The sequence below is a fragment of the Haliotis rubra genome, unplaced genomic scaffold (genome assembly GCF_003918875.1).
Source record: "Haliotis rubra isolate DU_JTF1 unplaced genomic scaffold, ASM391887v1 Scf82, whole genome shotgun sequence".
Classification (NCBI taxonomy): domain Eukaryota; kingdom Metazoa; phylum Mollusca; class Gastropoda; order Lepetellida; family Haliotidae; genus Haliotis; species Haliotis rubra.
In genome coordinates, this window is record NW_025767546.1 from 767,255 (window position 1) to 794,560 (window position 27,306).

A 27,306-nucleotide genomic window follows, 5' to 3' on the forward strand; every position below is an offset into this window, starting at 1 on the left:
TCGGTACATAAAACCAAGAATAGCTAGGTTGATTATCCATTTTTGTCTCATATCTGACTTTCTTTTGTCTGGTAACGTCTCTTCTTAGTTGAGTTGCAAGCAACAAATGGCAGCCACATACTACAGATATCTGGTATATCTAGTACATGCTTCAGCAAAAATACTTTTAAATGCTGCTGTAGCCTACTCACATGCAGTTCGGGTGAAAAGGTTGATAATTAAACACAGCGCCAGTATAAAGCCTACATACTGACCACACGTACATTTACTGCTAATGTCATGGAGTCCAATAACTTACAGATGTTAAAGGCACCAAACATACAAATTAAAATAATCCTTGAATGGGAACTCCTCACCAAAATGTTTCAGACCATATCTATTCATACAGAACAGCTACATGTAGTGATAAGTTTAAAGATGGTCATTAAGTGGTTGGTGCAACTCTTACCTCACAGACTGCAGGTTTTCCTGTGTGGAGACTGGGACCGTGAGAGAAGGAGTGAGTGCTAGGAACACACTGGCCCACGTTTATATACCAAGTTACCTTAGAGTTACCGTCTTATCTCCTAGTCCGCTTAAGTACCGTCCTAGTTACACCATCACTACGTGAAATCTGTTGAAGCCAAAAGGTTGATAAGGGATAAATTCATAACACAATGCATCATTATAAATATAATCTCATTCATACAGGGATAATACTGGCGGTGTCCCCAGATTCATAATCCCATGAAAGAAGACCCAGAGGGCCTCGGATCCCGTTGAACACTGGGATCTTTCCATTCTACCCCTTGTATTCAAATCTAATACACATGTTTACAACAGCCGTGATCAGTACAATGTTTGAACACATCTGCCACACAGGTACTATACACTGTGAGCTACTACCAGCATCTGGCTAATGTTTGTTTCACCTTTTCTACTTTCATGCAAATTATAGTTGGAAGGGTTTTCAGTGCAAGACATATTAGCACATGTTGTTTACGTCGGTGTTTGTTCTGCTGTTAAAATATTACCAAGTTGGCATTTTTGTTATTGTTTGTGAGTGAGTGAGTGAGTGAGTGAGTGAGTATGGTTTTACGCCGCTTTTAGCAATATTCCTGCAGTAATCAATAACCACTTCAGTTTGTTTAGGTTAACGTAAGTATTCACTGATATTCAGATGTTAACCGACGTGAATCACTCCTGATTTCATAGCATTTCTAATATGTAACTGACGTCTGCTTGGTTTATCTTAAACGAGAGTCTTGGGTATGACTGATTCAGTACCAATGGCATGTGAGCTACAGGCAGGCCACACCCCTGACATTAGCAACATCACTGGTGGAAACGCTACTGGTTATTTTCTGCAGATGGTGTCACTATGTTTTCACGTACTCCAAATGAGTTTAGCATTCCAGTTAGCAAAAGCAGTATATTTCAATTTCGTGGTGAATTACGTGATTAAGACATTTCTCAGGTAAATATTATTTCAATAAATATCCTTGGTAATGATAAATACATACTGTTTGATAGATAAAGTATCTCGTATACCTTTGTTATGTTTTTCATTCAAACACAAATTTTCTCAAAGACCGAATTTATCACTGTACACTCGCTTTCAGAGCGTTTTCTGTCTATTTGCAGAGTCGTTGAAAATGGGCATATCATCTGCAAATAATAATATAATCATGTGTCATGAATAAATATTTATTATTTTACACGCAGTATTTTGCATATATAATTGAAGGTTTTCAGTGAAAACAACAACATGAGAAAAGAGATAATATGTCCCCTTGCATTAATCCAGGTTTATGAACAAAACCATCAGTGAAGGTATGTCAATATTTTATACAAATTTTGATGTTGTACCGATGTTGAAGTCCAGTAACGAACCGAAATTAAACAACTGTGGAGCAAAGTTAACAGTCTTAAACTGGTAAAACCCAGATTGCCTTTAAGCCCCCTTCACAGCGTATTAGTGAAAATACCATGTACCCCTATGTACAAGGGAAGCTACTCTTCCCGCTTTACCGAACACGTTTGTATTCCTTTCGTTCAAAAACATCTCACAGGTATACTGCGGATCGACCAAGGCTGGTTGGATAATAGACGATCGTTAATATCCACATAACGACTTGCATCCTTTCAACACAGCACACTGACTTATATACTCTTCAAAACAAAGGCTGAACTTTCAATTTGGAAGTATAAGCGTTAGAAACAAACTTTTCAAAAACAGACATCTTATGAACGCACCGCCATTTCTCTTTATCACCACCCCAAAACACAACGCATGGGATGCACGTGCACAACGCAGTAGCCCCATACACGTGTATCTGGTGTCATTCTTGATCTTGACACACTCAGGGACTCGGAAACTCGGTTTCTCTTTTAAATAATCCGTAGTGCATCTCCCATCATTTCTATTTCTCCTGACAGTGATTGCTTTAGATGACTCTTGTGGTAAGCCTGCACTACCATGTTTTAGAATCATATTGCAATAAATACCAGTTTAGTGTTAATTTTGATAAGACTAAAGTGGTTGTTTTCAAGAATAGGGTTATCTCCCGAGAAGGGAAAAAGTGTATTATGGACAGAAATGACTCGAGTGCGAGCCATTGTGGGATACGCATACCAAAAATGCGGCTTCCCGGGCTAGGAAAGTTCTGTTAGACATATCAAGGATATTACATAGATTTAACCCAGTTCCGTTTCAAATTATTCTTTAGGATATTTGATACTAAAATTATGCCTACTTTCCTGTATAGGTCTGAGGTTTGGGGTTTAGATAGTGTAACAAATATAGAAACCATTCATATTTTTGCATGTAAACGCTTCCTTGGAGTGAAGACACCAACTTACACAGTATTGGGTGATTGTGACAGATACCCTTTGCATATTTTTGCATTTAAACGTTATATAATTTTTGGATTAGATTATTATATATGCCTAATCTAAGCTATCCAAAGAAGTGTTATAACATTTTTTTACAATCAGCTAATAATGGCAAAAATAATTGGGTTTCCATGTAAAGAACTTGTTGTTTTGACTTGGATTTGGCTATGTATGGGAGTCACAAACAGTAAGTTGTAAAGAATCCTTTATAGCAGAACTTAAGGCAAGATTAAAATGTTCGTTTGGACAGGACTGGCACTCCTCTCTTTTCAGCAGTTCTCAAACTAAAAATTATACTTTCTTCAAAGGTACCTTTGGAAATGAATTATACCTCAAACGACTAACAACTCCAAAAAATTCCGAGTGGCAATGGCTCAGTTTGGTTGCCGTTCTCTTGGACTCAGAATAGAAACAGGCAGATATGTTAATACTCCTGTAGATACAGGAGCGTGCACTGTGTGTAATGAAGGCTACATCGGAGATGAATACCATTGATGGTTTGTGTCCGGTATAAAACACTGCGTGAGAAGTACATACGTACTAAGCATACCCAACGCGTAACAAATATAATATGCTTTTGGCATCAACGGATGTTAATGTTGTTAGATAGCCGGTCATGCATATTTATTATGCAATTTGCTTCAGAATAACTTGTTGATGAATTATTATTCCATACAGATATATTTTCATATACGTTATATGTTGACTGACTACCTGTACGAACATGGGCCGTAGGCTTACATTCTTCATGAATAAAGATCTATCTAATGACACAGTCATAAACCCGAGGCAGTTGCCATCCAGAGAGCCTACCCTGGAAAGAGTGAGCCCGTGCTGATGTGTTATGTCACTTCGCCAAGAAGCACAGAGCCATCAACATAATCAAAATTGACATTGAGATTAGCTCGGATTTACCAGACTGGGGAGTGCTTGTTTTCATCCCGAGCCGTGGCTTGCTTCGAAAGAAAATCATCAGACAAATACATGTTTGCGAATGTTCACAGTATTTTCCTGTCATTACTTTACTCAAATGAAGCCTTCCTTACATATATTTAATAAATGTGAGCGAAACAGGGAAGAGCGAGGGTGGGAACTATTGTCCTGAACTCTTCCTGTGAGGATGTTAAATGTCTTGTGTGGCCTAATCACCAAAACCAAAAGAATACAAAATCACGGGAGCATCGTGGTTGTGGCAATTGTGGCTTTGAGTTTATTGCAAGCATGCAGTTCTGAACTTCAGATTTCTGCCCGAAGTTTGTCATTCTTGACTTTGATCACAGTAAGTGCTCATCAAGAAGGGACTGTCATCATTAAACTGTCTCCTGTTACTGGCTGAACCACGCTCCTACAATAGTATGGGTGGGTGAGAGCATGCGACCATCTTGTCCAACTGGACAAATCGAGCGTTCATTGTTGAATCCGGAAGTGCCTGAAAGGTATTGTCTTACTGTGGTATTTTGAGACTTTTTGTTTCAAGGGCACATTGTTTTACAAAAATGAGGTAAAGTCATAATCTGGAAGTGTATTCAAGTTTTATATTTTGTTTTTAATATATCTCGATGCATTTGCCTTTGTGGTTTGAAGGTTTTCTGCATTAGACATGTGTTTTCACAAGTCAGAAGTCGTCACAGGAGATGAGTATATACGTTCCAGAGGAAAGGACATTTCAAGTTTTTAACCAAATATTTTCATTTGATAGGAAGTGCATTGATATTGGCTTTGTGGAATGAAAGTGCTTTGTATTCTGGTTTGAAGTTGTGTACCTCAAACCTATGGCATCATGCTTGAAGGACGTGCAAATGTATCTATCACCTTCTGTTTTAGCAGTGCAAGCAAGCACTTAAATTGTGTTTGACCAGTAAGACAGTCAATCTTGGGGATTTTCCTCATTCCTATTCTTCAGTTGGAATTCTTATGCACATCCAAGCCGTGTACAACTGGATTGTTATGGCATTACAACCATTAGACATTTACCAAAGACATAGGGCAAGGTGCCGGTAGGACATGCAGGACTTTGACAGCTGATTTCCAAACAAAATGGAACTGCCTGGCTACGACTTCAACATATGACCAGTGTCCCGTTTGTCGTAGTCTCAGGAGACAGTGCCTCAGTTAGTAGCATTGGTGAATGATCACAACGGTTTACTCTTCTTCTCAAAGAACATAGGACATCACGAATTAGTTTATATGATTTTATTTGAAAACATGTACAACTACCAAGGTCAAAAGACCTCGTGTGATAATTTACAATGTACTTGCTGATGTATGAACAGGCTAACTGAAACTCAGGTGAGTGAATGCTGACTGACTAGAGTCGGTTTATCATTGTCCTGATGCAAGTCCCTAACATGTTGGCATCTGGAATATGGGTCCAACTTTGGGGTCCATAGGGAACCCTTTCCTCATTCCCATACACCACTGGGAGTCGATGCGGAGACTGTTCTCCTTGACGGAGATGTCGTGTTCCAGAGTGGCCTTGGTCTTCATGAGACGAGCAAGAGACATCTCGGAGGCCTTGAGACGCTCCTTCAGGATGCGGACAGACTCACGGATCTCGCGCACTTCATTTTGCAGTCTGCAGTTAAAGAGAAGAATATTTAACATTCATAGAACTTAGGACTAAATATTATCTATATTCATATTTGTAGTTATTAGTAGAGATGTTGAGGCTTTTTTGCAGGAAATATACTCACGAGATCATGACGGGGTCGTTGCAGAGTTCCACATTGATCCTCCTGGTTCGCTCGTCAAGACGACTCTGGGACACCTTCATCGGCGCCTCCTTGTCCTTGATTGCCTTCCTCAGCAGCTCGATGTTCTTCTCCATGTCGAAGATCTCCTGCATGGTCTGGAGGAAGATAGGACAGATATATTTAGTGAGTGCAAAGGTCACGTGGAATGAAACAATTTGCTATATTTCTTGTCACATTTGGTAAATTTATTCAAACTTGTGAGCAGCTTTTGTGACATAGTTGATGCAAGGTAAAGGTCGCTCAGTAAAATCCAGTACAGCACTTAAAAATAATTTGGAAATATTTGGGCCAATGATCAAAGTATGTGGCTCAACTATCACTGCGTCCGTGGAAAGGACTGCTCCATTGTGACTTCATGCAACTTACCCTCTGCAAGTGAGCCTGCAGTTTGTTTCTAGCGTCTTCTGACTCTCGGATTCGGGTGTTGAAGTTGTTGTTCACAGTGTTGAAGTTGCTCCACATATTGGTGGCGCACTCACGGAGGCAGGTGTCAATAGCACCGCGGAGTTTCTCTGAGGACGCCCTCTCCCTCTGGGAGCGGGCGATGTTCTGTTGGGTGTACTGCGCCCAGGACGCGGGGAGGGTGATTCTACAACAGAGAGAAAGCCGTCAGCAACAGATATCTCACTTACAGCCATAGGATGTCTTTAGTGTTGTGATAACAGACAGTACACTTACGTGTTGTCGATGGCCTCGATGCCGGGGTAGTAGCCGATGCCGCCTGTACTATTCTTGAGCTGCTGCATGCGGTCATCCAGATTCTGGGCGTGGTGCTTGTCCTTGGCGTCGATCTCCATAGCGTGCTGGGCAGATCGGTTCATCCTGGTGGTGAGATGGTGACCATTGAAATACCGGAAATACTCACTCCAAGAGCTAACAGCTAAATATTTCCCCTCATATATATTGCTATTGAGGAGCCTGTCAAGCTCTTCTGTAAAGTTTCATAGTCTTCCCACAGGCAGTTAGTTGCTCACCCGATTTAATGGGGATTATGCTTTTATTGGAATTCAATGATTGATGTGATGGACCCCTGCCTGGACGAGATTGCCCGTCAACCACCAAGAAATGACTGACGAGGACGTAAAATACAATTCACTGATTCCACACTCGTTTTGGCCAACTAAGCTACGAACGCCTGGATCTGACTGCTGTCCAGAAGACGCGAGATGACCTGATGTTACCTACTGCGCCAGTTCATACTATTTCTCATGTATTAGCTACTCACTTGATCTGGATGAAAGCCTTCTCAAGGACCTGCTTCATTTTAGCCTGGCACTTCCTGATGACGTCAACTTCCTGGCAACACACAGTGATGGACAATGCAGTCATTGTACATGCATTCATTGTGTACTTTGGAGCGTTAGACAGCCGTGGTTCTACTAATGTGTCTGTTACAACACAATCACTAGCACACACACGTCTCATATACAGTCTGTATTGTGTGTTTGTTGTAACAAAGTAAAATGATTTAGTTAATGTAGGGATTGTGTCAGCACTGATCACGGACTGACCTTCACGAGACTCTTCTCCACTTCATCATTGACGAGGTCAATGCCATGCCTCTTCTCCCTGTGCATGAGACACTCATCGGCCACGTTCAGAGGATTGGCGGTGTCACCTAAGGCCTTCTCCAGGGTGCGTTTGTACTCCTGGAATATATGAGAACATTTTATATTCGATCTACGATACAGAGGCTTGGACTATTGTGGTCAGTATGTCTTATTGAAAATAGACTCCGGTCAAAAAAGGATGGAACAGGAGGCCATTCTGTCACCAGTCTTTCAATAGCTTCTGATGGAGAACAAAGGACACCATCACTCGGCATGACTCGACACCTCACCTTCAGGTTCTCTGTCTCGGTGGCCATGGCGCAGATCTCATTATTCAGTTCCGTCTTCCAGAAGGCGATGTCATACACACGATCCCCTACAACGGAAGGGGATTGTATTTAGCCGATCTGTATTAACTCTAACTTGGAGTAACTTATACCTTTACAGAAGTAAATGGGTTTCACCCCAGCATAAGGGACCATCGAGTGACCCACCTAGCCTCTTGGTGACGTCAGTCTGTCTGTTCCTGGTCTGTGCATCCGTCTCCTTCACAGTCTGCCAGGCGTCAGCGCGCACCTGCTCGGCAAAGGCCCTCTCTTTATCCGACATACTGAAGTTGACGTTGTTGGAGAGGGACCAGTCGGAATGGGTGTAGCGAGCGTTGACGCTGTTGCTGTTGATGTAATGTACAAGTTGATAAACGAGTAGGTAGGCCTATATCATCAAACTATACATGCTGATAAATGATGCCATAATTTCGATTTAAGATAGTTGGTCTGAGTAGTGAGAGGATATGCTGACCCTGCAGGTATGGTTAATTAGAATGGAAGTTCAGAGTTGATGGACATCAAGGGATGTATGCCCAGTATGAGACAGATGAGACAAGATGAACTCACGTGGCTGGGTTGAAGTACGACTTGGCATGAGCCCCGCCTGCACCACCAAGATGGCGGGTGACCGTCTTGTCGGCCACGTAGGGCAGGACCCCCATCATTGGTGTAGCACTGCTGTTTCGGGCAAGGGATGGGAACTCGTAGGAAGACATGCTGTAAGGGAAACAGCGATATATTTAACACAGAACAAATAAAGGACTTTTGCATGATTATAAGTTCAGCCTTCTATCAACTTGAGCTAGCAACGGAGGCAAGAGGGCCATAAGGAAAACATCCAGAAGTCAGCACTGAACTGAACATTGACACATGTTATCAGCTCCTTTCATGCAAGGATGAATGAACTCCCAATCAAGTGTCGATCGAACGCGACATTGCTCCACCTAACGCCTACCTCCAACTTTCCACCCGGATCGGATTACCCGAAACAAGATATCAAACTTGGTACCTTGCCAAACTGGTAATCGTATGAAGCGCAATCGGGTGTGAAAACACCATGGCTATAATCTGTGTTGAGCCACGGAACCCAGTCAAAGCAGTTGGTCGCTGCCGTGTTGCAAGGTCAAGAACAGTTCAATGTCTTGCCATGCATCGTTGTCTGTCCACTATGACGTCATGACCAATATTTCTGTAGCAAGTTTTAAGAGTATCAATCTTCAGGTCTATAGTTGATCCCGCTTACTGCGAAGGTAATCACTGGTCGTTGGACTTACCGAGTAATCCAGCCTTTTGTTACAAATTATTCAAGACGAGGATTACAGGATAAACTATAAGACATGTGAGGTAATATTTGAGTACCTGTATTGTAAAGGGAAGCATCAATGTCCTCTAACGTTCAGTCTTGCTCGCTGATGACATGACAGTGATCATTCTCTTTTGGTTTGACAAAACAGTTTGGGTTATGCAAGTTACCTAATGAACTACATATAACGATTAATTAAATATAAAACAAGTATTATTAACACAGCGAAGAATGGCTCGGCTCGGTTCGCCCCTTTAACAAGTACTGTTTATGCCATTCACACTGTGGGCTGAGTAGAAGATAGTTGCCTGCTCATGGAACACACACAATGACCCGTATTGATACTGTAGTTCTGGTATATACTGGTTATATTACACGGCACATTGGGCAAAGAAGGTGTATTGAAATCATGGTGGCGAATGAGAGTTACTTCCCTTTTTGACGTGGAGACAACATTAACTTGTGATAGGCGGCACTCTTCAATGGGTTCACCAATTCTAACTACGATTCACTTCACTTAACAACAACATAGGATTAAAGCATAGTTACAACCCTTTGCATGTCTTCAAGAGGGTTTGTGGTAATGCTCGCGGTGCATAATTTAATATTGTTAGGAACCTGATTGACTAACACTAGAGGTTTTTTATGGTCTTGAGTTGAGTTCCAACAATAGCCTGACTGACTGACTCGTGCATTCAACAGTCAATGTTTGTATTGGGGCAACATTGAGTAAACCGATCGTACACGACTGAATTGTTGAGACTGAAAGCAGGGGCAGGGGTTAGCGCTAATCCGTGACGAAATGAAATAAGAGAGATCTAATCTGGCGTATGTATAACGTGAGTGGCTTCGACTTGAGAACAGTGTGTACTCTTGCGTTGTCACACCAGAGATTCATTTACAGGAATTTAGATGTGAAATGTATCAATGGCCATTACCCAGTTTTCATGTATATATAACGAGAAAAGTATTATATAAACTATGCTTTTGTGATACATTCCCACACATATGCAATTTATCACGAAATTGATGATACTAGTGTGATCAATAGCAGATCAATTTGATCGCTGAATAATTCACGTAGTATCGATCATGCTGACATGTGTACTGCTCAGTAAACAAGGACGGGTATTGATTATGTATGTAAGAAACGTCCTGAACATGCTTTCAAAGTTGTTCTACCACTTTACAAAGTTAGCAGTCAATGTTTGCTTCGCTCAGCCAGACCAGCGTTAAGGCCAGGCTGTCCTTATTCACTTTCCTTTTGTTGGTAAACATTTCCGTTTTGTGTCATTCTAAAGACTTAATTACCCTAGGTATGGGCTATGTGTAACTATGACCATTGTGCCGAGGTGACCACGGGACAGATGCCATGTGGGAATGACCACAGGTACAGCTTTGTTGCTAAACAAGACGCGATGTTAATGTCACTCCAGGCAGTCAGATCGATTTCTTTGAATTACCACACACTTGATGTATCTTTTGAGATGATCATTGTCCGGGAATTGGTGGTGAGGGTGGTGGGAGTATGACGAGGGGGTAGGCGGAGGGGGGTCGGATAGGGCTGACTGACTGACTGAGTTTAGTTTTACGTCGCTTTTAGCAATAATCCAGCAATATCACGGCGGGGGACACCAGAAATGGGCTTCACACATTGTGCCCATGTGGGTGGAGAGGGAACAATCAATAATATTAGTGAGTATGGTTTTACGCCGCTTTTAGCAATATTTCAGCAAGATCGCGACGAAAGACACTTGAAATAGGCTTAACACATTTGTACTAATGTGGGGAATCGAGCCCGGGTCTTCGGCGTAACGAGCGAATGCTTTAACCACTACACTACCCCACCTTCCCCATCAGTAAAAAAATTAGTGATAAAATACTAGTTATTAATTGGTTCGAGATTGATTCATATAGACTTCAGATGATAGGTTTTGCCTATATACGGACTAATTGCACCTCCATTGGAAATAGTACGGAGTCAAAATAGGAACGTAACATGTTTTTGGAAAACATTCTCGAATAGGAACCCCTCACCAAAATGTTTCAGAATGTATACAATTAAATAACACATAATCCAGTTGTCAGAATGATCCACAAAAGTATTTACAGCTGCAGAAAATCTGCAGGTATGGTTGGATTTAAGCACAATGTTCACAGGTTGGTTGGTGCCACTCTTACCTGACAGGCTACAGGTTTTCCTTGTTGAGGCTGGAGTTTGAGGGAGTGAGTGCTAGAGACATACTGGCCCACGTTTATATACCAAGTTACCTTAGAGTTACCGTCTAATCTCCTAGTCCGCTTAACGACAGGCCTAACTACACCGTCACTGCGTGAAATCTGGCTTAAGCAAAACAGTTGATATGGGATTAATTCATAACACAATGCATTTTCATCTTTCTGATACAGAAATAATACCGCCGATGTCCATAACATGGCGTAAGTAACAGTTTAGAGTATGAAGCCAGCCATATCATTGGCCCCGGTATAAATAGCCCGCGATATCGAGGCAACGATCTAACAAAGCCCTAGTCCGTCAGCAAGCAAGTCACACACTAACGCTCGGCACCTTCCATAGCCAGACGCTACCGTCTCTTTACCAGGTGAGTTCAACATGCCTTATTACTCTAAATTTTATGAATTATTGATATTTGAATTACTTTACGCATGGATTAATGTTGTAAGGCTAAAAGCTCTGTGTTAGATTTAATGACAGTTCCCCATTTCACGCCACAAACCCATAGCAACCAGACGCCATGTCCTTAGCAACCGAACTCTAACTGATTTATTTAATTTCATAACTTTTTTAAACTGCTTAAGTTAATTGAATATGTTTTCAGGTAATATTTGTTTCTTATGTGAGTAACTGGATAAATATGTTTTTGCTTATTAATATTGGAAAGATAATACACACTGCGAGGATCATATGTTCGTCTAAGGTGAACTCCCGTATGGCCAACAGATATTTCAGTCCATGATTGTGGGTAGACATTAGACAGTAGATATATTAAATCTACAGTCATATATGAGTAGATCTCTGTTGAGTCAAATCAGATGCCATAAATACTAGGTGTAATCTCAGTGACTGAGATTCCTTAGTTATCTAACTTCGTTTTATCACTGTTATTTATGGGGGCTGCTCGGAGGTCTGTCGACAGTGACGACAGGATTTTTAAATGTCAAACTCTGTGTCTCCATGTCAAATGTTTTGTTAACTTTCATGACATGAGGTTGACGCTGATACTATCTAAAACTGCTTTCAGTGGGTAGATATGTATGTAAGCAAATAATATGTTATATTATCTGATCTCTCAGCTAGTTAAGCACTTCATTTCCTTGGTGATCCACTAAAGCCAGTTTTCAACTGAGATCAGTATCGCTGATTGTTCAGTACATATTCAGGAGACAAGGGTTAATAATTCACACAATCCTGTGTATGTAAGCATTACACCTGATGTGTATATGATCAACTAACACAGTAAATCAAGGCCTGTGGTAGGTGACTGGTCGTTTGTCGGCCATCTGTGAAGTGGCTAGATCTCCCAGTAGAGGATTAAATCTATTTGTTCGTGGGACTATACCCGTCAATACCTTTATTGATTTCTCTGATCAATATAACAATAGGTTATCTCCCTTACATAATAGCGCCAATTGCATGCGATACACAAGTGACTGAGTACAGACACCCAGTCAAATGGCAATATGTTCAGGTTACACACAAGTCATGCACGACTCATCTCAACCCTATGTACTTGTGACATGTATGCATCACTGTTGCCAGTTTGTTATCCCAAGTTTCTTGCTGCCTTTACGTTTCACCACAATCTACCACACCACAATATATACAGAATAAAAAACAACTTAGGGATCATGGATATATTGTGGGAGTTTAATGGACATATGCTCTGTCATCACTACAAATAAATACCTATATATTTATAATCATTTTGTTCATCATGTGATCACATATATGATATATATGAAGAAGCCCCTCTGTTCTGTTCCATTTTTTTTCATCTATTTTCTGAACACAGTAATCACGGGGTTTTTTCATTAAAATTCAAGAAGGGGATCTAAGTTGATTTTTTTTCAAAATTGTCAATAAACATACAGCGAAATATATTTTTGAAAAGATCAAATTACTTTGGCTACTCCAGGTACATACGAAGTCACTCGTATGTTATATATTTCCTTATTAATTATATATACATTCGCGGGGAAGTGTTTCGCTTACTGCCTCGTAGTGTGAATATAACAAGCCCTTTTGGTTGGCATCTGATCCTAACTGCTATCAAAATCCATTTCAATGTGACCAAGTCATGTTTTCTTACAATATAGAAAATACTCGTCTTTCAAGAAAGTCAGTCATGAACTCAGCATGTTTTATTCATATGTTAAACCCGTTGAAAAGACGCAAGAAAGGTAATCAACGAAAATACAAATTCTTAAAGCCCACAAAACGAAACCTACAATAGTGGCTGACTGTGTATGCCTGTCTGGCAATGTAGTGCTGGGGATGATGGCGACGCGGACCGCTGGTATCAACATTGGACAAGTATGTAGTGCTGAGGGTTTATTCACCTTATCATCATACTGAACATATGTAAGACAAGTACTGGTAAATCCATGCGAATGAACCCTACCCTATTACTATATAGGGTAGGGTCCATACACCTTTATTTCTCTCAACGCTGTTTCTAAGCGAGACACGCCCCTGTGTGCGAATGTAAGAGTTGAAGTTTACGACCGCTTCCGACAATGCTGTTTTCGCACTCATAATACACGATACGTTGACAAAGGAGTCTAAAAGTCACCTAATGGCCACAATGACCCATCACGTGTTTAGTATATTTGACCCATTGGTCAAAGTGATTTGTTCCAATAACGGTCCTGTCTCATCCAAACTGCCCTTGACAATCGATCGTACCTACTAGTATATATCGGAAATAATGAGACCCGACATTAAATTTCCCCTCACTCACCAAACATGAAACCAACCCCACCCCACCCCACCCCGCAGTCACTCCCATCGAACTCCCACGCCGCACCCATTTCCCGGAACATATTATACATATAACGGTTCAGCAAAATATAATGTACCCAAGCCCTAAAGCTGAACGTGCTGATCATGCTATTTCGTAACCCATGTGAGAACTGATATTTAATCATTAATCTATAGTTACACGCCTTTGTACACAATAGTCGGGTAGTTAAACATGGGTTTCGGTCACGTCATCCTCGCGGCGAGGTAAAGGCGTGTGATTAAGCAGTGAATTATAGACACACAGGGTAGATAGGTGTTGTTGAATCACCGGTTAGGTCGCGTGAAAGGCAGGGATCTTCTGTCAGTCCCTGGGTCGTCACTATGGAACAGGTTCCTCCCAGTAGGTGGCGCCACCACTGCGTACACCGCTTCTAAGACAGGTAACATATAGGGCTCAGGAGTCTTCTATAGTTTACAACTCGTCCCTGTCTGTCGCAGTTCAGTTTGCTGACAGCTATATTCATATCCAAAAAAGGATTTACAAATATTGGCTGAGACGAACAAAGTTCCCAAGCCTCGATACCCATCTATAAGCTTTGCATGACATACTATCAACATATGCTGTGTTACATATAACCCGGAATTCAAATGTTAGTCTAATATGTATTTATACTATTGAGCCAACTAATAAAGTTAAAGGGTATTGTTGCAGTGAGGTATTGTTCGTGTAGGTGTGATTAAACACGTCCTGACCTTCTGCAGCGCGCTCGGCTTGTTGAGATTACGGGGTCTATTGTAAGCGGCCACGCTAACCGCTACTGGGTCAGTTCTCTGTGACCGACGACTATAGGAACGCAGGTGTAGATATCCAAATATCACTTGTATTGTGGTTATTGTTTAAGAGCGTGAAAGACCCATGTACCATCTCGCTTAGGCCAATAGAAACCTGTAATGTATTGCTGGGTTTGTTCAAGACAACATCCCACAATGCAACAGAAACATGTACAAATAACGCAACGGCAAGGGATTGCCTTGTAATGCATTAATGTTGCTGGCCGAAGGCTCACAAATGGTCTGTGTAGAGGGTATGTCTTCTAACAGCGCATACATGTAAAATGGGGAGCAAGAAGTTTCGTAGCCCTGTCCGTATAAGAAAGTATACTATTGAAACATGTTGAAAATTCAGTTTTGTAGACTTAAAGAACTTAATCCTGTCCCCACAGACTGAGGTTAAAGCTGAAGTCAGTTCCTTCCATCATGAATAAGTAACACTGGTCAAATTGGTGAGCATAATCAGAGTAATGATGGCTTTCAGTCGTATTGTATAACGGCTACTTAACGTTGTCACGAGCATGTATGTATAGCCGGAAAGTCATGATCAGCGTTTGAATGATGCATGTTTTGCAGAAAAACCTCTTCCTTGAACATGAAAGTCGATTCGTGTAACGCTATCACGATCGATGAAACACACGTATAGTTTACATTACACCAGTGTTTCTCTTTGAGTTGCTATTCTACCGGAAGTAGTTGCTACATTATGTATGTGAGTATACCCTAGTGGATGCCGATATGCGTGCCGGAGGGTATATTGATCTAGGGATCTAAGTCGGTGATTTGTCTCAGCACGCAGTCAGGGGGGAAGTCAGGTCAGAAACCCTTTGCCTCGCGATCAACCAATTCTGACTTCCGCTGTGATCCCAGCTCGCGAAGGTGAGGATGACGTGTACCAGAAGGCCCCGAGAATCTTACCACTTCACGAAGAACTTCAGTTTAGGAATTTGCTCTTGAGTGCCCCTAGGCCATAAAAACGACCTTAGTAGACACTCAAACAGTTATGGCACTGTTCGGTAAAAGAGTCGGTTTTGACAAGGATCCATAATTCAATGTTTTTAACTAAAGGGAAGCCCCTGTTTGCCGAAACGGTGTCGCTAAAGTTGCTGCCGAGACTGGATTAGTTTGTGCTGTTCGAGAGATAGCCAGGGGAGGCCCCAGTTCAGAGACTACAAATCCCTTTCACGTACAAAGTCCTTTACGAGTGTTGGTGATAACCATTGGTATTGTGATACGGAATGTAAGCTACTTCAAATCTAGTTTTCTTCATCTATAATAACGTGGTATGTGTGGATGAGAACAGTTCCTTTGACCCCTACAGTCAGACCGTCCGTCAACACACCGTCTCCCGAGAAGGGCGGGTATAGGGGTTATTGCTCGTTGAATCATCAGCTCACTCGGACAAATTAATACATTAAACCTTCACGATTGTAGTACAAACACTTATATCCGCACAAGTGCCTCTGAATCGAGGTTACGTGTCAGCAGGGATCTTGTGTCGCTCTCGTAAATTGTTTCATATTCAACTTTTCCTCCTTGGCCATGTCAGAGACAACCGAAGGTAACCGAAGGCTCTTAAAACCTGATTCTCTGTTTCCTTGGTACATGCTCGTGACGTACATACACTTAGAGTAATTGATCAATCACTTAACCCTTATCTTCAATTATGAAATGTTCAAAGATCGAAATCCATCACATGTTCTTAAAGATCACGAACATATGCAAGGAAAGTTTCTTGTCAGTAAATATATACAAGTCATTAAACAAATATGAACTTGAAAACTGAATGTTTGAGTATAAAGCAAGTGAAGATGCTTAGTTATGTTGGTTGCTAAGGCAACAAGATCCCAGGGGTCTCGCGGGGGGTTCCAGCAAACCATCTGGAACGCACGGGGATTCGGGGGAAGAAAACAAGTAACATCTCTAGTGAATAGAACATTAATTATATAGATGTGACAGCAACGTGACAATACACAGCTCGTGTCATCTTCCGCTCATGTGACATCCGAACATGACGGAAGAGCGAGTGTGTTGTTTGTCTACTCAATGAACTTTCTTATCTGAACACACGCATCGATCAGCCGGGCTGTATACTTCACTATAATACATGATCAATGATAAAATACATATTGATGAATTCACGATATTTGATTATTACCTCTGAAATATCCTTCGTTGTTCCCCACGTGTGTCGCCGCAGACCTTACAGAGGATCGCCCACGGTGAATTTGATTTCTCTTTATCATGTTTGGATATATGAGGCTCGCAACAGCAAGGGAGTAATTAGACAACGTTTCTGTTTAATTTTTCAAGCAAAGCTAGCAACGCCGTTTGTTGCCATGGAGTCAATTGAACACTTGATCGATACGATAGCCAGCTATGCAGCTGTGTTCCTAACTACCTATATATAATGTATAGTATCATGGAACTAACAAATGTCTGATTATATTTACAGTGTTTGCATTAATCCCCACAAATATAAATATATATTTGGATTAAACGAACCGTGAAGAAAGCTTGCAATACTTACGTCGATAACGTTTACACTTTACGATCGGTTCTTGGTGGCGATAGATCAGACTTCTCCTTGTATGAATCATTAAGTCTTCATTAAACTTCTCTCTCATCTATTTAATGATCACTGTTCCATTTACCTAAGACTTTGCACGTGCTACTTAGAAGTTTGACCATTGTAGCGAGGTATAGGTTTGGCGTTTTGAGTAGGTCTTGAGGGTCTCGTGTTGGACGACGTACTATCAAGAGATATATGACATGTTGATCTCCTTTCTGACAGAGGGCAATAAATCATGCAATACTTTATCACCTCCCCCCAGCAACAGACGAGGGAGACCCCGATCTGTAGTCTGGAGAGCTGACGTCACTTGAAAATAATCAAGATATTGTTATGTCAGGTCCCGATGAGCAGATGGCACTTGGGCAAAGGGCGGCAAATATTTCAAGAGGCCTGAACTTATGTAAGACAAATCTGCTTAAATGTCATTTAAAAATAAAAAATTCACTTTCACCGGAAGTGGAAGTGATATTGCGCGCGCTGTTCACGTGACTTGTTGCTAGGAAGTCTCTGTGTCAACATGGTTGCTCGGGCAGATTAGGTTTGCAGACGACAGAAATCATTTTGTTTGACTACAGCAGAGCACATCAGACGTTGTGTTGATATTGCTTAAGCTATTCAGCAGCCATGAGTCGGTGAGTCTTTATGTCACTCATTGTAGTACATAGCAGGTGTTGTCTAACGTTGACCACTGCTAAAGAGGGCACCAATGGCCATCAGTGTTTTACTTCAACATTTTACCATTGGTGAATGCCAGTTGTAATATACAACCTTATGGCGATCTGTTCATGTCGCCATGACTTGATAATAATTTTGTAGATGACATTTGATTGAATTTCATGGGAGGGAACCTACTCCTACATTTGAATGTCTGCAGTCGACATTACCATCGACGGTGTTAGGTTATGAATAAAACAACGCTGTGGAAGTAGGGATGATGAAGCTTTGCTGTCAGATAAGATGGTGTAGATAAGGATGTTGTGTATCCATGGCGTCCCTCGTGACATCTCATGCAGTGATGCTTGTGGTCGATCATCTAACATACCGATATCAACCTGTCGCTGTAGCAGGTTTTGTTGTTGTGCACGTCTTGATGTCAGATTGCCACATCTGCAGATACAGGGGACGATACGCCTTGGCTTCAGTCCCAGAACGACCTGCTTATGTACAAAGGATAATGTTACCTGGCTGGTGCTGGTGTTAGCTTAATGTCATCCGAGATAAGAAAAATACTTCATGGATGATATTCTAGAAAAGGACAGCACTTCAGATATGTTATTCGAGAAATTGGAAATGATTCAAATATGAAATGAAAACTACAAGTACTTCAAATACGATATTCGAGAAATGGAAGATATGTTATTCTGGTAATTCGAGAACATGAAAACTGATGGTCTTCAGCCATGTTTTTCGAGAAATGAAAATATTTTTTACGCTTTTATACTTGATCTTATCTTAAGTAAGCCGTGTAAAATAAATCATATCGTTAACCGAACATTGTTATAAATGACATACCAGTTATCTAACTACATGTATAGCGTAACCAATCTGTGTTCAGGCTGTCTTAGTGTAGCACCACACCCCGGAGCCTCAATGTCAGATATGCCATTGCACGTCAGATCACGTTAATGGATCCTAAAGTTCAGACATGAAACATATAAGATGAGTGGGCGGGGATTAAAAATTTCCTATCGTGTATTTTCTGTTGGCAAATTTTGTGTTTAAAGAAATTTTCGAAGTAGGTCAGTAATTCAAATCAAATTACTTACAGGTCACCTCTTCAACCCTCCGTGATATTGCTGAAATATTGCTCAAAGCGATGTAAAACTTAACTCACCTCTTCAACCATTAAATACCATCTAAATGAAATCACACAACACTATGTATTTTTCAATTTTGACTTCCACCATTATCATTTAATTATAATTTGATTTGTTTATTTAACTTAAGCATTTTCACGGTTTTGCATAATGATATATTCAAGAGAATAGAGCAGCTTGACCAAAGCTTATTGATGTAGTCTCTTTTTCAATATCCACCATTATCATGCTTAGTCTGTCTTACGAAATAACCAATGAATTGAACTAGAATGTAGAAGCCTAATATTGAAAGTTGGACGTGTTCTATCTAGTTCAATATCGATTTGATGGCCATCCAGCGTGACTGCCCTGACAGAGCTTGAACTGATCATAGAGACAAGACATTTCATATATATTTGTTTGTGGAAACCTTTCTCGGTGCATGTGTACCTGATGTCGAGTGATGCTCTTAGTGAGGCAGGTCGTGTCTCTCCATCATGGCTGGCTGGTTCACGATAAACGTATCTTTGAACATACCGCGTAAAACATATGACAATGAACGGCTAGGTAGAATCAGTACTGGAGAATTCTTGCTGTGTTCGATTTGATCGATTGGTAGATGTAATCGGTATAGGAATAAACTAATTACAGTCGTTTAAATGCTGGTTGTGAGGCAGCCAGTGACTGTGTCAAGTGGAGGCATGGAGAGCAGCAATTGCCGGCTGTAATGCTGGTTGTGAGGCAGCCAGTGACTGTGTCAAGTGGAGGCATGGAGAGCAGCAATTGCCGGCTGTAATGCTGGTTGTGAGGCAGCCAGTGACTGTGTGATGCTGGTTGTCAAGTGGAGGCATGGAGAGGCAGCAATTGCCGGCTGTAATGCTGGTTGTGAGGCAGCCAGTGACTGTGTCAAGTGGAGGCATGGAGAGCAGCAATTGCCGGCTGTAATGCTGGTTGTGAGGCAGCCAGTGACTGTGTCAAGTGGAGGCATGGAGAGCAGCAATTGCCGGCTGTAATGCTGGTTGTGAGGCAGCCAGTGACTGTGTCAAGTGGAGGCATGGAGAGCAGCAATTGCCGGCTGTAATGCTGGTTGTGAGGCAGCCATTGCCGGCTGTAATGCTGTGAGGCAGCCAAGTGTGTCGGGTGGAGGCATGGAGAGCAGCAATTGCCGGCTGTAATGCTGGTTGTGAGGCAGCCAGTGACTGTGTCAAGTGGAGGCATGGAGAGCAGCAATTGCCGGCTGTAATGCTGGTTGTGAGGCAGCCAGTGACTGTGTCAAGTGGAGGCATGGAGAGCAGCAATTGCCGGCTGTAATGCTGGTTGTGAGGCAGCCAGTGACTGTGTCAAGTGGAGGCATGGGACTCAACCGGTGAGAGCAGCAATTGCCGGCTGTAATGCTGGTTGTAACAATGTTATCAGGAGGGACTCAACCGGTGTTATGCGGGCTTAAAGACTTAGGTTGGGTCAATCCTGAACAATTGTCCAACCTACACAATGTCACGTATCAGTAATCCCTGGCTAGTGGACCGACTTATTGTGTTCACAAAAAGCAAATTACTGATAACTTTGAAAATTTAATAAAAACTCCTTGTATTCTGAGGCAATCTCATTTTCATCGGTCTTTTTTTTCGTTTGAGGCAAATACGGTCATCATGGCCCATTGTAAACGTCAGAAACTGAATTTGTTAACTGTTTTCAGTAATATATTGCATGTCTTAACGTGCAGGTGTTGTGCATACTTATATGGAGTATATGATGATTCCTCAATATATTTAGGAGGATTTGTTTGTTTGTTTGTTGTTTAACGCCGCACTCAGCAATATTCCAGCTATATGGCGGCGGTCTGCAAGTTATTGAATCGCGCCTCACCCCAGATCTCGTCAGTCGCCTCTTCCGACAAGCATGGGTTGCTGAAGACCAATTCTAACCCGTATCTTTACGGTCGGATGAACACGCAGGTTCTAAACATACGTATATTGAGATTCCACTGGTTCCACAACATATTAAGGATGACCCCTCAGGTGTTTCGCGCACCTGTATAGAGAGTACGCGAGCTCCACAATATGTTTAAGAGGAACTATGACATATTTGTTTGTCTCCTTGTTGGTGTTAGCTGTAACTTATGTGACCCCTGATCTCCTTCAGCATGTCCTACTACGATTACCCCGCCGTTGTGCGCACACGAAGCGCCACTCCCATGACGGCCGAGATGTCCAAGCTCCTTCCTTACGTCACTGACAAGACGATGTCCCGCCATCTTGGGGCGACAGGACGTTCCATGGATATGGGCCACGCCAAGTCTTACTTCAACCCCGCCACGTAGGTACCTTCAACTTTCACCCCTTACCCCATTTCAGTCAAGGCGTTCTTTACCCTATCAATCCGTCACCAACACATTGGACCTCTAAAGCTTAAAGACGCTCTGACCATTTGATAGAAAATGGCTGTTATCTTATTAAAGCGACTCTTAGCCATGTGGGCATTGGTTAGTACCAACCAACCTTTGTTTTAGTTTCAACCTGTGCTCGTGGACTGTACCAGTACATTAAGCACCCAGATCATCATCAGTTTGGCGGTCCTTTTACATGAAGCTGATGCCCGTAATGTGACTGAACTATTTGTAGCGACGCTAATCCCAACGTATACCCACCCCCGTTCTCGATCTCAGCCCGGTCAGTCCCATATCTGTCCAAGCACCGGTCATTTGTTTGAATGACGTGTTTCTTCCTCCAGCCGCAGCATGTACTCCCGTTACTCCCACAACGACTGGTCCCTCTCCAACAACATCAACTTCAACCTGTCTGAGAAGGAGAGGTCGTTCGCCGAGCGGCTGCGGGCTGACGCTTGGAGGGCCGTCAAGGAGACTGACGCCAGGACCAGAAACAGACAGACTGACGTCACCAAGAGGCTAGGTGAGACAGGGTTCCTCCCTGCCCGGGTTTAGGGACATCTTGTCAACAGGAAATGGTCATGTAACTAACGACTCCTTCAAGATTAACTACTTCGATATTCATATTTACCATGCTATTTATCAAATGCTTATAAAACACTTTACTCATCTTAGATAATGATTAATGTATTTGTGTAAAATGATATGACACCAACAAGTGGGTTTACGTACGGTGTTGTGGTTCATGCCTTTGGGTCCGTCTGTTCCTGCAGGCGATCGAGTGGTTGACATTGCTTACTGGAAGAGCGAACTTAACAAAGAACTAAATTGTCTGGAAAGAGACACTGGTAGTCTTCAGGTATACGGCCATATATGGTGGCGCTTCTTCGCTCATCTCTAATCTCTTTACACGCTTCTTCCTACCTGTTCACTTATACACATTCAAACATGTGCTCATGTGCTTAGATAACGGATATCAAACCAGTAACCATAGGCGGATCCCAGAGGGGGGTTGCAGGGGTGCGCCCCCCTTTTTTTTATCTTTTTTTTTATCCTGAAAGTTTGACCATTGAAACACTCGTGAAAACGGGTAAAAAATGTGCTGTGCACCAAGACCACCCCAACTCCCCCCTTCCCCTTCTCAAAGAGCTGCATCCGCCTCTGGCAGGAACTGAGCCAATGCATTTTATGACTCAATATATATATATGCACATGAGCAGATGTTTTTTCTCGGTGTAAGATGTAGTTGACCAATGGTGTTTTTCCCTACTACCAGGGGAGAGGGTGTATGACATCACCTTCTGGAAGAGCGAACTTAACAATGAAATTAACGCCATGGCCACCGAGACTGAGAATATGAAGGTAATATGGGGTGGCTACTGTTGTCCCCGTGTGTGTCCATGTTCTGACCGCCTGACCAGGAGAATTACGTAGAACAAATGTGTCACTTCCTCATATGCTGTCTTTGATTCCAATTCCGTTATAGCCATTGTAGACTTAGTTGTTGTGTACTCACATCTGTACAATAGACACGTAGATCTTCTTGTCGTAATCACTTTCCATACAAGCTTTTTTTAAACTCCCTTAACTTTTGTAGCCTTCTATATTGCAAAATACTGGCACGTAGCTTGTATACACCAAGCATCACCTAGATATTACAAGATATACATCGTCTTACATAGTAGCGAGTGATCTTGACTGTAACGTTTAAGAAACTGTTTCAGACAAATTTGATTGTAACGGTAACTATCTGTGTGTTTGACGTGACATATTTTTCAAGTACAATTTTTCCTGTTAATTTTTCGAATACGTTTACCAAGTTATTAAGGTTGTGTAGTATCTGGAGTTATTCCAGGGTATATGTAGAATAGCGCACGAGTTACCCAACCATACGTGTCTCATAGGAGTACAAGCGCACCCTGGAGAAGGCCCTCGCTGACACCGCCAACCCCCTGCACGTGGCCGAGGAGTGTCTCATGCACAGGGAGAAGAGGCAGGGCATTGACCTCGTCAATGATGAAGTGGAGAGGACACTCGTGAAGGTCAGTCGGTGCAAACACAATTGGTACATTTATTAAACTTGCAGATGAAGTAGATGATTTTATAATAATTTCATATTTTCATAATAATATTATACAATAAAACAAAAACATGCAATATATGACCTTTATCAGATGCTTAATAAACTCATACTGTGTAATGTTTGCCATGAGAATATCACATAAGACAATATGTCTATTTTCCAAATAGCAATGTTCTATGTAATGAGCCATCTGTACTCTCATCAAGGAATTACCAGCCTATTCCCTTGCATGTTCAATGACTACATTGTCCACCACTGTGTTGCCAGGAAGTTGACATCATCAGGAGGTGCCAGGCTAAGATGAAGAAGGTCCTGGAGAAGGCTTACGTCCAGCTCAAGTGAGTAACGTAGCCTAGAAACACCTGACCAAATGTGTTGACCCCCGGGAGAAACACCTCACCAAAGGTGTTGACCCCGTGGGCTAGGATGCTAACAACTGGTATCAACATCACTACTTGATACTGATTCAGAAACTTATGTCTTATAAAGATGAAATCGGACTGCATATTTCCTATGGCTATGGAAACAGCTTTGTCGCTTTTATTAACTTGTTAATAAGTTGAGCGTTAAAGGACTGGGGCTTGTCAACCTGTAGACTCGACGTAACAAAGGACCCAGAATACACATGCATGTCGCTCCTTGGCACCAGAACAAAGTGTCTTGGACAAAAATATTTAAAAAGAAACGCTTGTTTCAAAGGACGACTTGACTCTTCAGGAAACTAAGAATGGTCGATCATTTACTGTGGCTTACTGTGGTTTGTTCTGCAATACTTTCACTGATATCTGCTCGTCTCTAGGATGAACCGCGCTGCCCAGCACGCTCTGGAGATCGACTCCAAGGACAAGCACCACGCCCAGAACCTGGATGACCGCATGCAGCAGCTCAGGAACAGCTCTGCCGGCATCGGCTACTACCCCGGCATTGAGAGCATCGACAACACGTACGTCCTCCTTCTTGCCTCGTTCGCGAAGAACATGTGATGTTATTTTTTGTTATCCCTCCTTTTTTTGTTACGCATCCCTCTTTCTCCTCTCATGGAAAGATTATCATCAGAACTCTTTCTAAATAATGATTTGTAATGCGACGCATAAAACCCCCTTCCTACAGAGCAATGGACAAAACATAGTGATGGAGTGATGTCCAGTCTGTTATAAATGCCGTCTTGTGTTCCCAGCCTCTCCATCCCTGTGTCCTGGGCACGCTACACGCAGGAGAACATCGCCCGTTCCCAGAAGGAGAGGGCAGCTTCCGAGAGACTGCGAGGTGACATTGACACCTGTCTCCGCGCATGTGCAAACGAGATGTGGAACAACTTCAATTCGGTCAACAACAACTTCAACACGAGGATCCGCGAGACGACAGATGCCAGGAATAAGCTGCAGGCTCACTTGCAGAGGGTAAAATTTTATATTGCTTAAGACGATATTAATCACTGTCATGTAAGATTGAGATGTACTGGAGTGTCTGTGCTGCCCGATAAAATTTACTCTGTGTAAAATTTTTTACTCCTCTCCCCTCTTCCTCCAGACATGCAGGAGATCTTCGATATTCACAACGGCTCCTAACAAGTTTCACAACAGGAAATACAGGATTTAGTTTTCAGTACCTGATGTTCGCAGTCAAAACATCACTCATCAACTCTTCTCCCTCTTCTTTCAGACCATGCAGGAGATTTTCGATATGGAGAGGAACATCGAGCTGCTGAGGAAAGCCATCCAGGACAAGGAGTTGCCAATGAAGGTGGCTCAGACCCGTCTTGACGAGCGAACCAGGAGGATCCATGTGGAGCTCTGTAACGACCCCGTCATGAAGTCGTGAGTACATTATATAAGCATACTGAGACTGGGAGAGTTCATACTTCCTGTGCTGATCGTGTCATCAAACAAACGACAGGACTCCTTCGTTATCTCAAGAGGACCTAGATGAGCTCCTTACTGAAACAGTTCCCTCGCCATGTCGAGGACCTGGTTTTGATTACCCATCTTGGTATACTGCTCCCAATTTCTAGTGACCCAATACAGATCTTCCTGGTATATTGTTGACAGATGCGTATGACGTGCGGACGATTCGTAACTCCCAGTAACTACATGTATGCTTCTATCGTAGCACAAGACAACCTGATTGACCGAACCCGTTGATGCTAAGAGTAACATGCAAATCCAGTCGTAATATCTAGCAGAAAATGTTTCCCAATCGTGCTTGCTCCTCCGTGTAGTAATGAGATAGCTAGAACCCCAGTCAAGGCGCCCCTCCTGAGCTCTCCTTTGTGTTTTCAGACTACAGCGTGAGGTCAACGAGATCCGTGAGTCTGTCCGCATCCTGAAGGAGCGTCTCAAGTCCTCCGAGCTGTCTTTGGCGCGTCTCATGAAGACCAAGGCCACTCTGGAACACGACATCTCCGTCAAGGAGAACAGTCTCCGCATCGATTCCCAGTGGTGTATGGGAATGAGGAAAGGATTCCCTATGGATCCTAAAGTCGGACCCATATTCCAGATGCCGACCTGCTAGGGACATACACACCAACCTAGGACTTTCATAATTGTGCTCAATTTCTACCCAAGGAAATTTGAACAATTTGCATCTTGTTATCATACAGCACTGTTACATCTGAGGTCAGCGGACCCATTTGAAGGATACGCGTGGAAGCGTATCGTGTTTTTGCAAAAAATTTGGTACTTGTGAACATGTCTGTTTTCTCACGCTATAGTCTTTGTATTGCCCGACACCTTCTGGTCTCAAGCCTTCAAACAATAGTCAGCGGAGGTCTGATGGACTGACTCCTACTGAACCATGTGATAACCTGTATATACAGACAATTGCTGTGATATATAAACCCATATGTGAGCCCAGTAACCCATACCAAGTCGGTGTTTTTATTTGTTGTTCTCGGGCAGAGAGGAATCTAATCTATAAAATTCATACTGTTTAAAGTTTCTAAAATAATTTGTTACCAGAGTTTAAGCATGTGTATTTCTTTGTAGTAACTGCATCTGTGTTTGTTTGGAATCATGTTGATTTATCGTATCCTTAGTGTGCCGTGAGTAGAATATTGCCCGATCAAAATCATTTTTAGCTAGAATATGGCGCTTTGCCACCAACCCCAGTCACTTGCTCATACCATCATTACAATCTGTTCAGAATTTGGTAAAGTGCACCGGAAGAGTTCAGTATTTTGTCCATGTCCGTTTACCAACAGGATTATGCCTAAATAAATCTTGCCAATTGAAGGTGTACATGACAAACATTGTCGCAATCGACACCATATTGTCTTTCACGTACAACCATCGAAACTGACCGGCATCAGTGGAACAAATTGTAAGGCTTGCCGTCTTGCTATGGACATCCGGTGACTTCTGCGCATGACCAGCTGACATGCGCAGACACAAATTCTGTCTTTTTCGTCATTTAACTATGAAACCGCATCAGTATTACAGTTTTCATACAGTGACTAAATGTTCCAAGGGCTGGCGTTTCACTGCATTGTTTATGTTGATGTTTACTGTTGTTTTGTTGGTCTATATTTGTACAATATTATTGCTTGGAATCTGGAGGTTTGTTTGTAAAATATCCACCCCTGAAAACTCTTGACATTTGTACAGCTAACGTTTGCACAATAAATTTAACTTATCAGAAAAATATAATTTGTCTTATTTCAGTACACGTCAGTATATTCTTGATTTGTTCATGCGTGTTACCAGACCTACAATACCGGCTTGAGCGGAATCTGAGAGTTTTACTGGGAGCAGAATAATTAATTTTTGTCACCGCTGCTAGATATACATTTACCATTCCTGGTTCACAAAATTCTTTCCTCGTCCACCATGCTCACCGAACATTTT

General features: G+C 42.2%; 2 protein-coding genes across 6 annotated transcripts; one reads left to right on the top strand and one right to left on the bottom strand.

The window, feature by feature from the left end:
* Window positions 1-5,052: 5,052 nt before the first annotated feature.
* LOC124262010 (tektin-3-like) lies at window positions 5,053-17,610 on the bottom strand. Of its 3 annotated transcripts, none has more exons than XM_046696422.1 (10): window positions 17,155-17,610; window positions 8,074-8,223; window positions 7,672-7,850; window positions 7,468-7,553; window positions 7,139-7,276; window positions 6,853-6,923; window positions 6,306-6,449; window positions 5,994-6,216; window positions 5,568-5,722; window positions 5,053-5,449 (listed from the first exon to the last, which is right to left on the bottom strand). In XM_046696422.1, exons 2-10 carry the CDS (start codon window positions 8,220-8,222, stop codon window positions 5,218-5,220), a joined length of 1,377 nt encoding a protein of 458 aa, XP_046552378.1. In that variant the 5' UTR covers window position 8,223; window positions 17,155-17,610; the 3' UTR covers window positions 5,053-5,217. The 3 variants fall into 3 exon arrangements, with proteins under 3 accessions (XP_046552378.1, XP_046552379.1, XP_046552380.1); XM_046696423.1 differs by lacking the exon at window positions 17,155-17,610 and adding an exon at window positions 16,783-16,861; XM_046696424.1 differs by lacking the exon at window positions 17,155-17,610 and adding an exon at window positions 10,991-11,236.
* On the top strand, window positions 11,266-27,103 carry LOC124262009 (tektin-3-like). Of its 3 annotated transcripts, none has more exons than XM_046696421.1 (10): window positions 11,266-11,412; window positions 21,138-21,311; window positions 21,726-21,904; window positions 22,155-22,240; window positions 23,286-23,423; window positions 23,732-23,802; window positions 24,264-24,407; window positions 24,642-24,864; window positions 25,127-25,281; window positions 25,744-27,103. In XM_046696421.1, exons 2-10 carry the CDS (start codon window positions 21,139-21,141, stop codon window positions 25,973-25,975), a joined length of 1,401 nt encoding a protein of 466 aa, XP_046552377.1. In that variant the 5' UTR covers window positions 11,266-11,412; window position 21,138; the 3' UTR covers window positions 25,976-27,103. The 3 variants fall into 3 exon arrangements, with proteins under 3 accessions (XP_046552377.1, XP_046552376.1, XP_046552375.1); XM_046696420.1 differs by lacking the exon at window positions 11,266-11,412 and adding an exon at window positions 17,721-17,831; XM_046696419.1 differs by lacking the exons at window positions 11,266-11,412; window positions 22,155-22,240 and adding exons at window positions 17,721-17,831; window positions 22,658-22,743.
* The last annotated feature ends 203 nt before the right edge of the window (window positions 27,104-27,306 follow it).

What these genes read in the sequence shown, in the direction of transcription:
- LOC124262010 (XM_046696422.1), bottom strand. Translation starts at nt 8,222, where the DNA reads ATGTCTTCCTACGAGTTCCCATCCCTTGCCCGAAACAGCAGTGCTACA. An exon ending in TCGTACTTCAACCCAGCCAC is followed by an intron (nt 7,851 to 8,073) that starts GTGAGTTCATCT and finishes TTACATCAACAG; the next exon opens with CAACAGCGTCAACGCTCGCT. An exon ending in ATCGAGGCCATCGACAACAC is followed by an intron (nt 6,217 to 6,305) that starts GTAAGTGTACTG and finishes TCTCTGTTGTAG; the next exon opens with AATCACCCTCCCCGCGTCCT.
- LOC124262009 (XM_046696420.1), top strand. An exon ending in GAGACACTGGTAGTCTTCAG is followed by an intron (nt 22,241 to 23,285) that starts GTATACGGCCAT and finishes CGTGTCTCATAG; the next exon opens with GAGTACAAGCGCACCCTGGA. An exon ending in AAGGCTTACGTCCAGCTCAA is followed by an intron (nt 23,803 to 24,263) that starts GTGAGTAACGTA and finishes GCTCGTCTCTAG; the next exon opens with GATGAACCGCGCTGCCCAGC.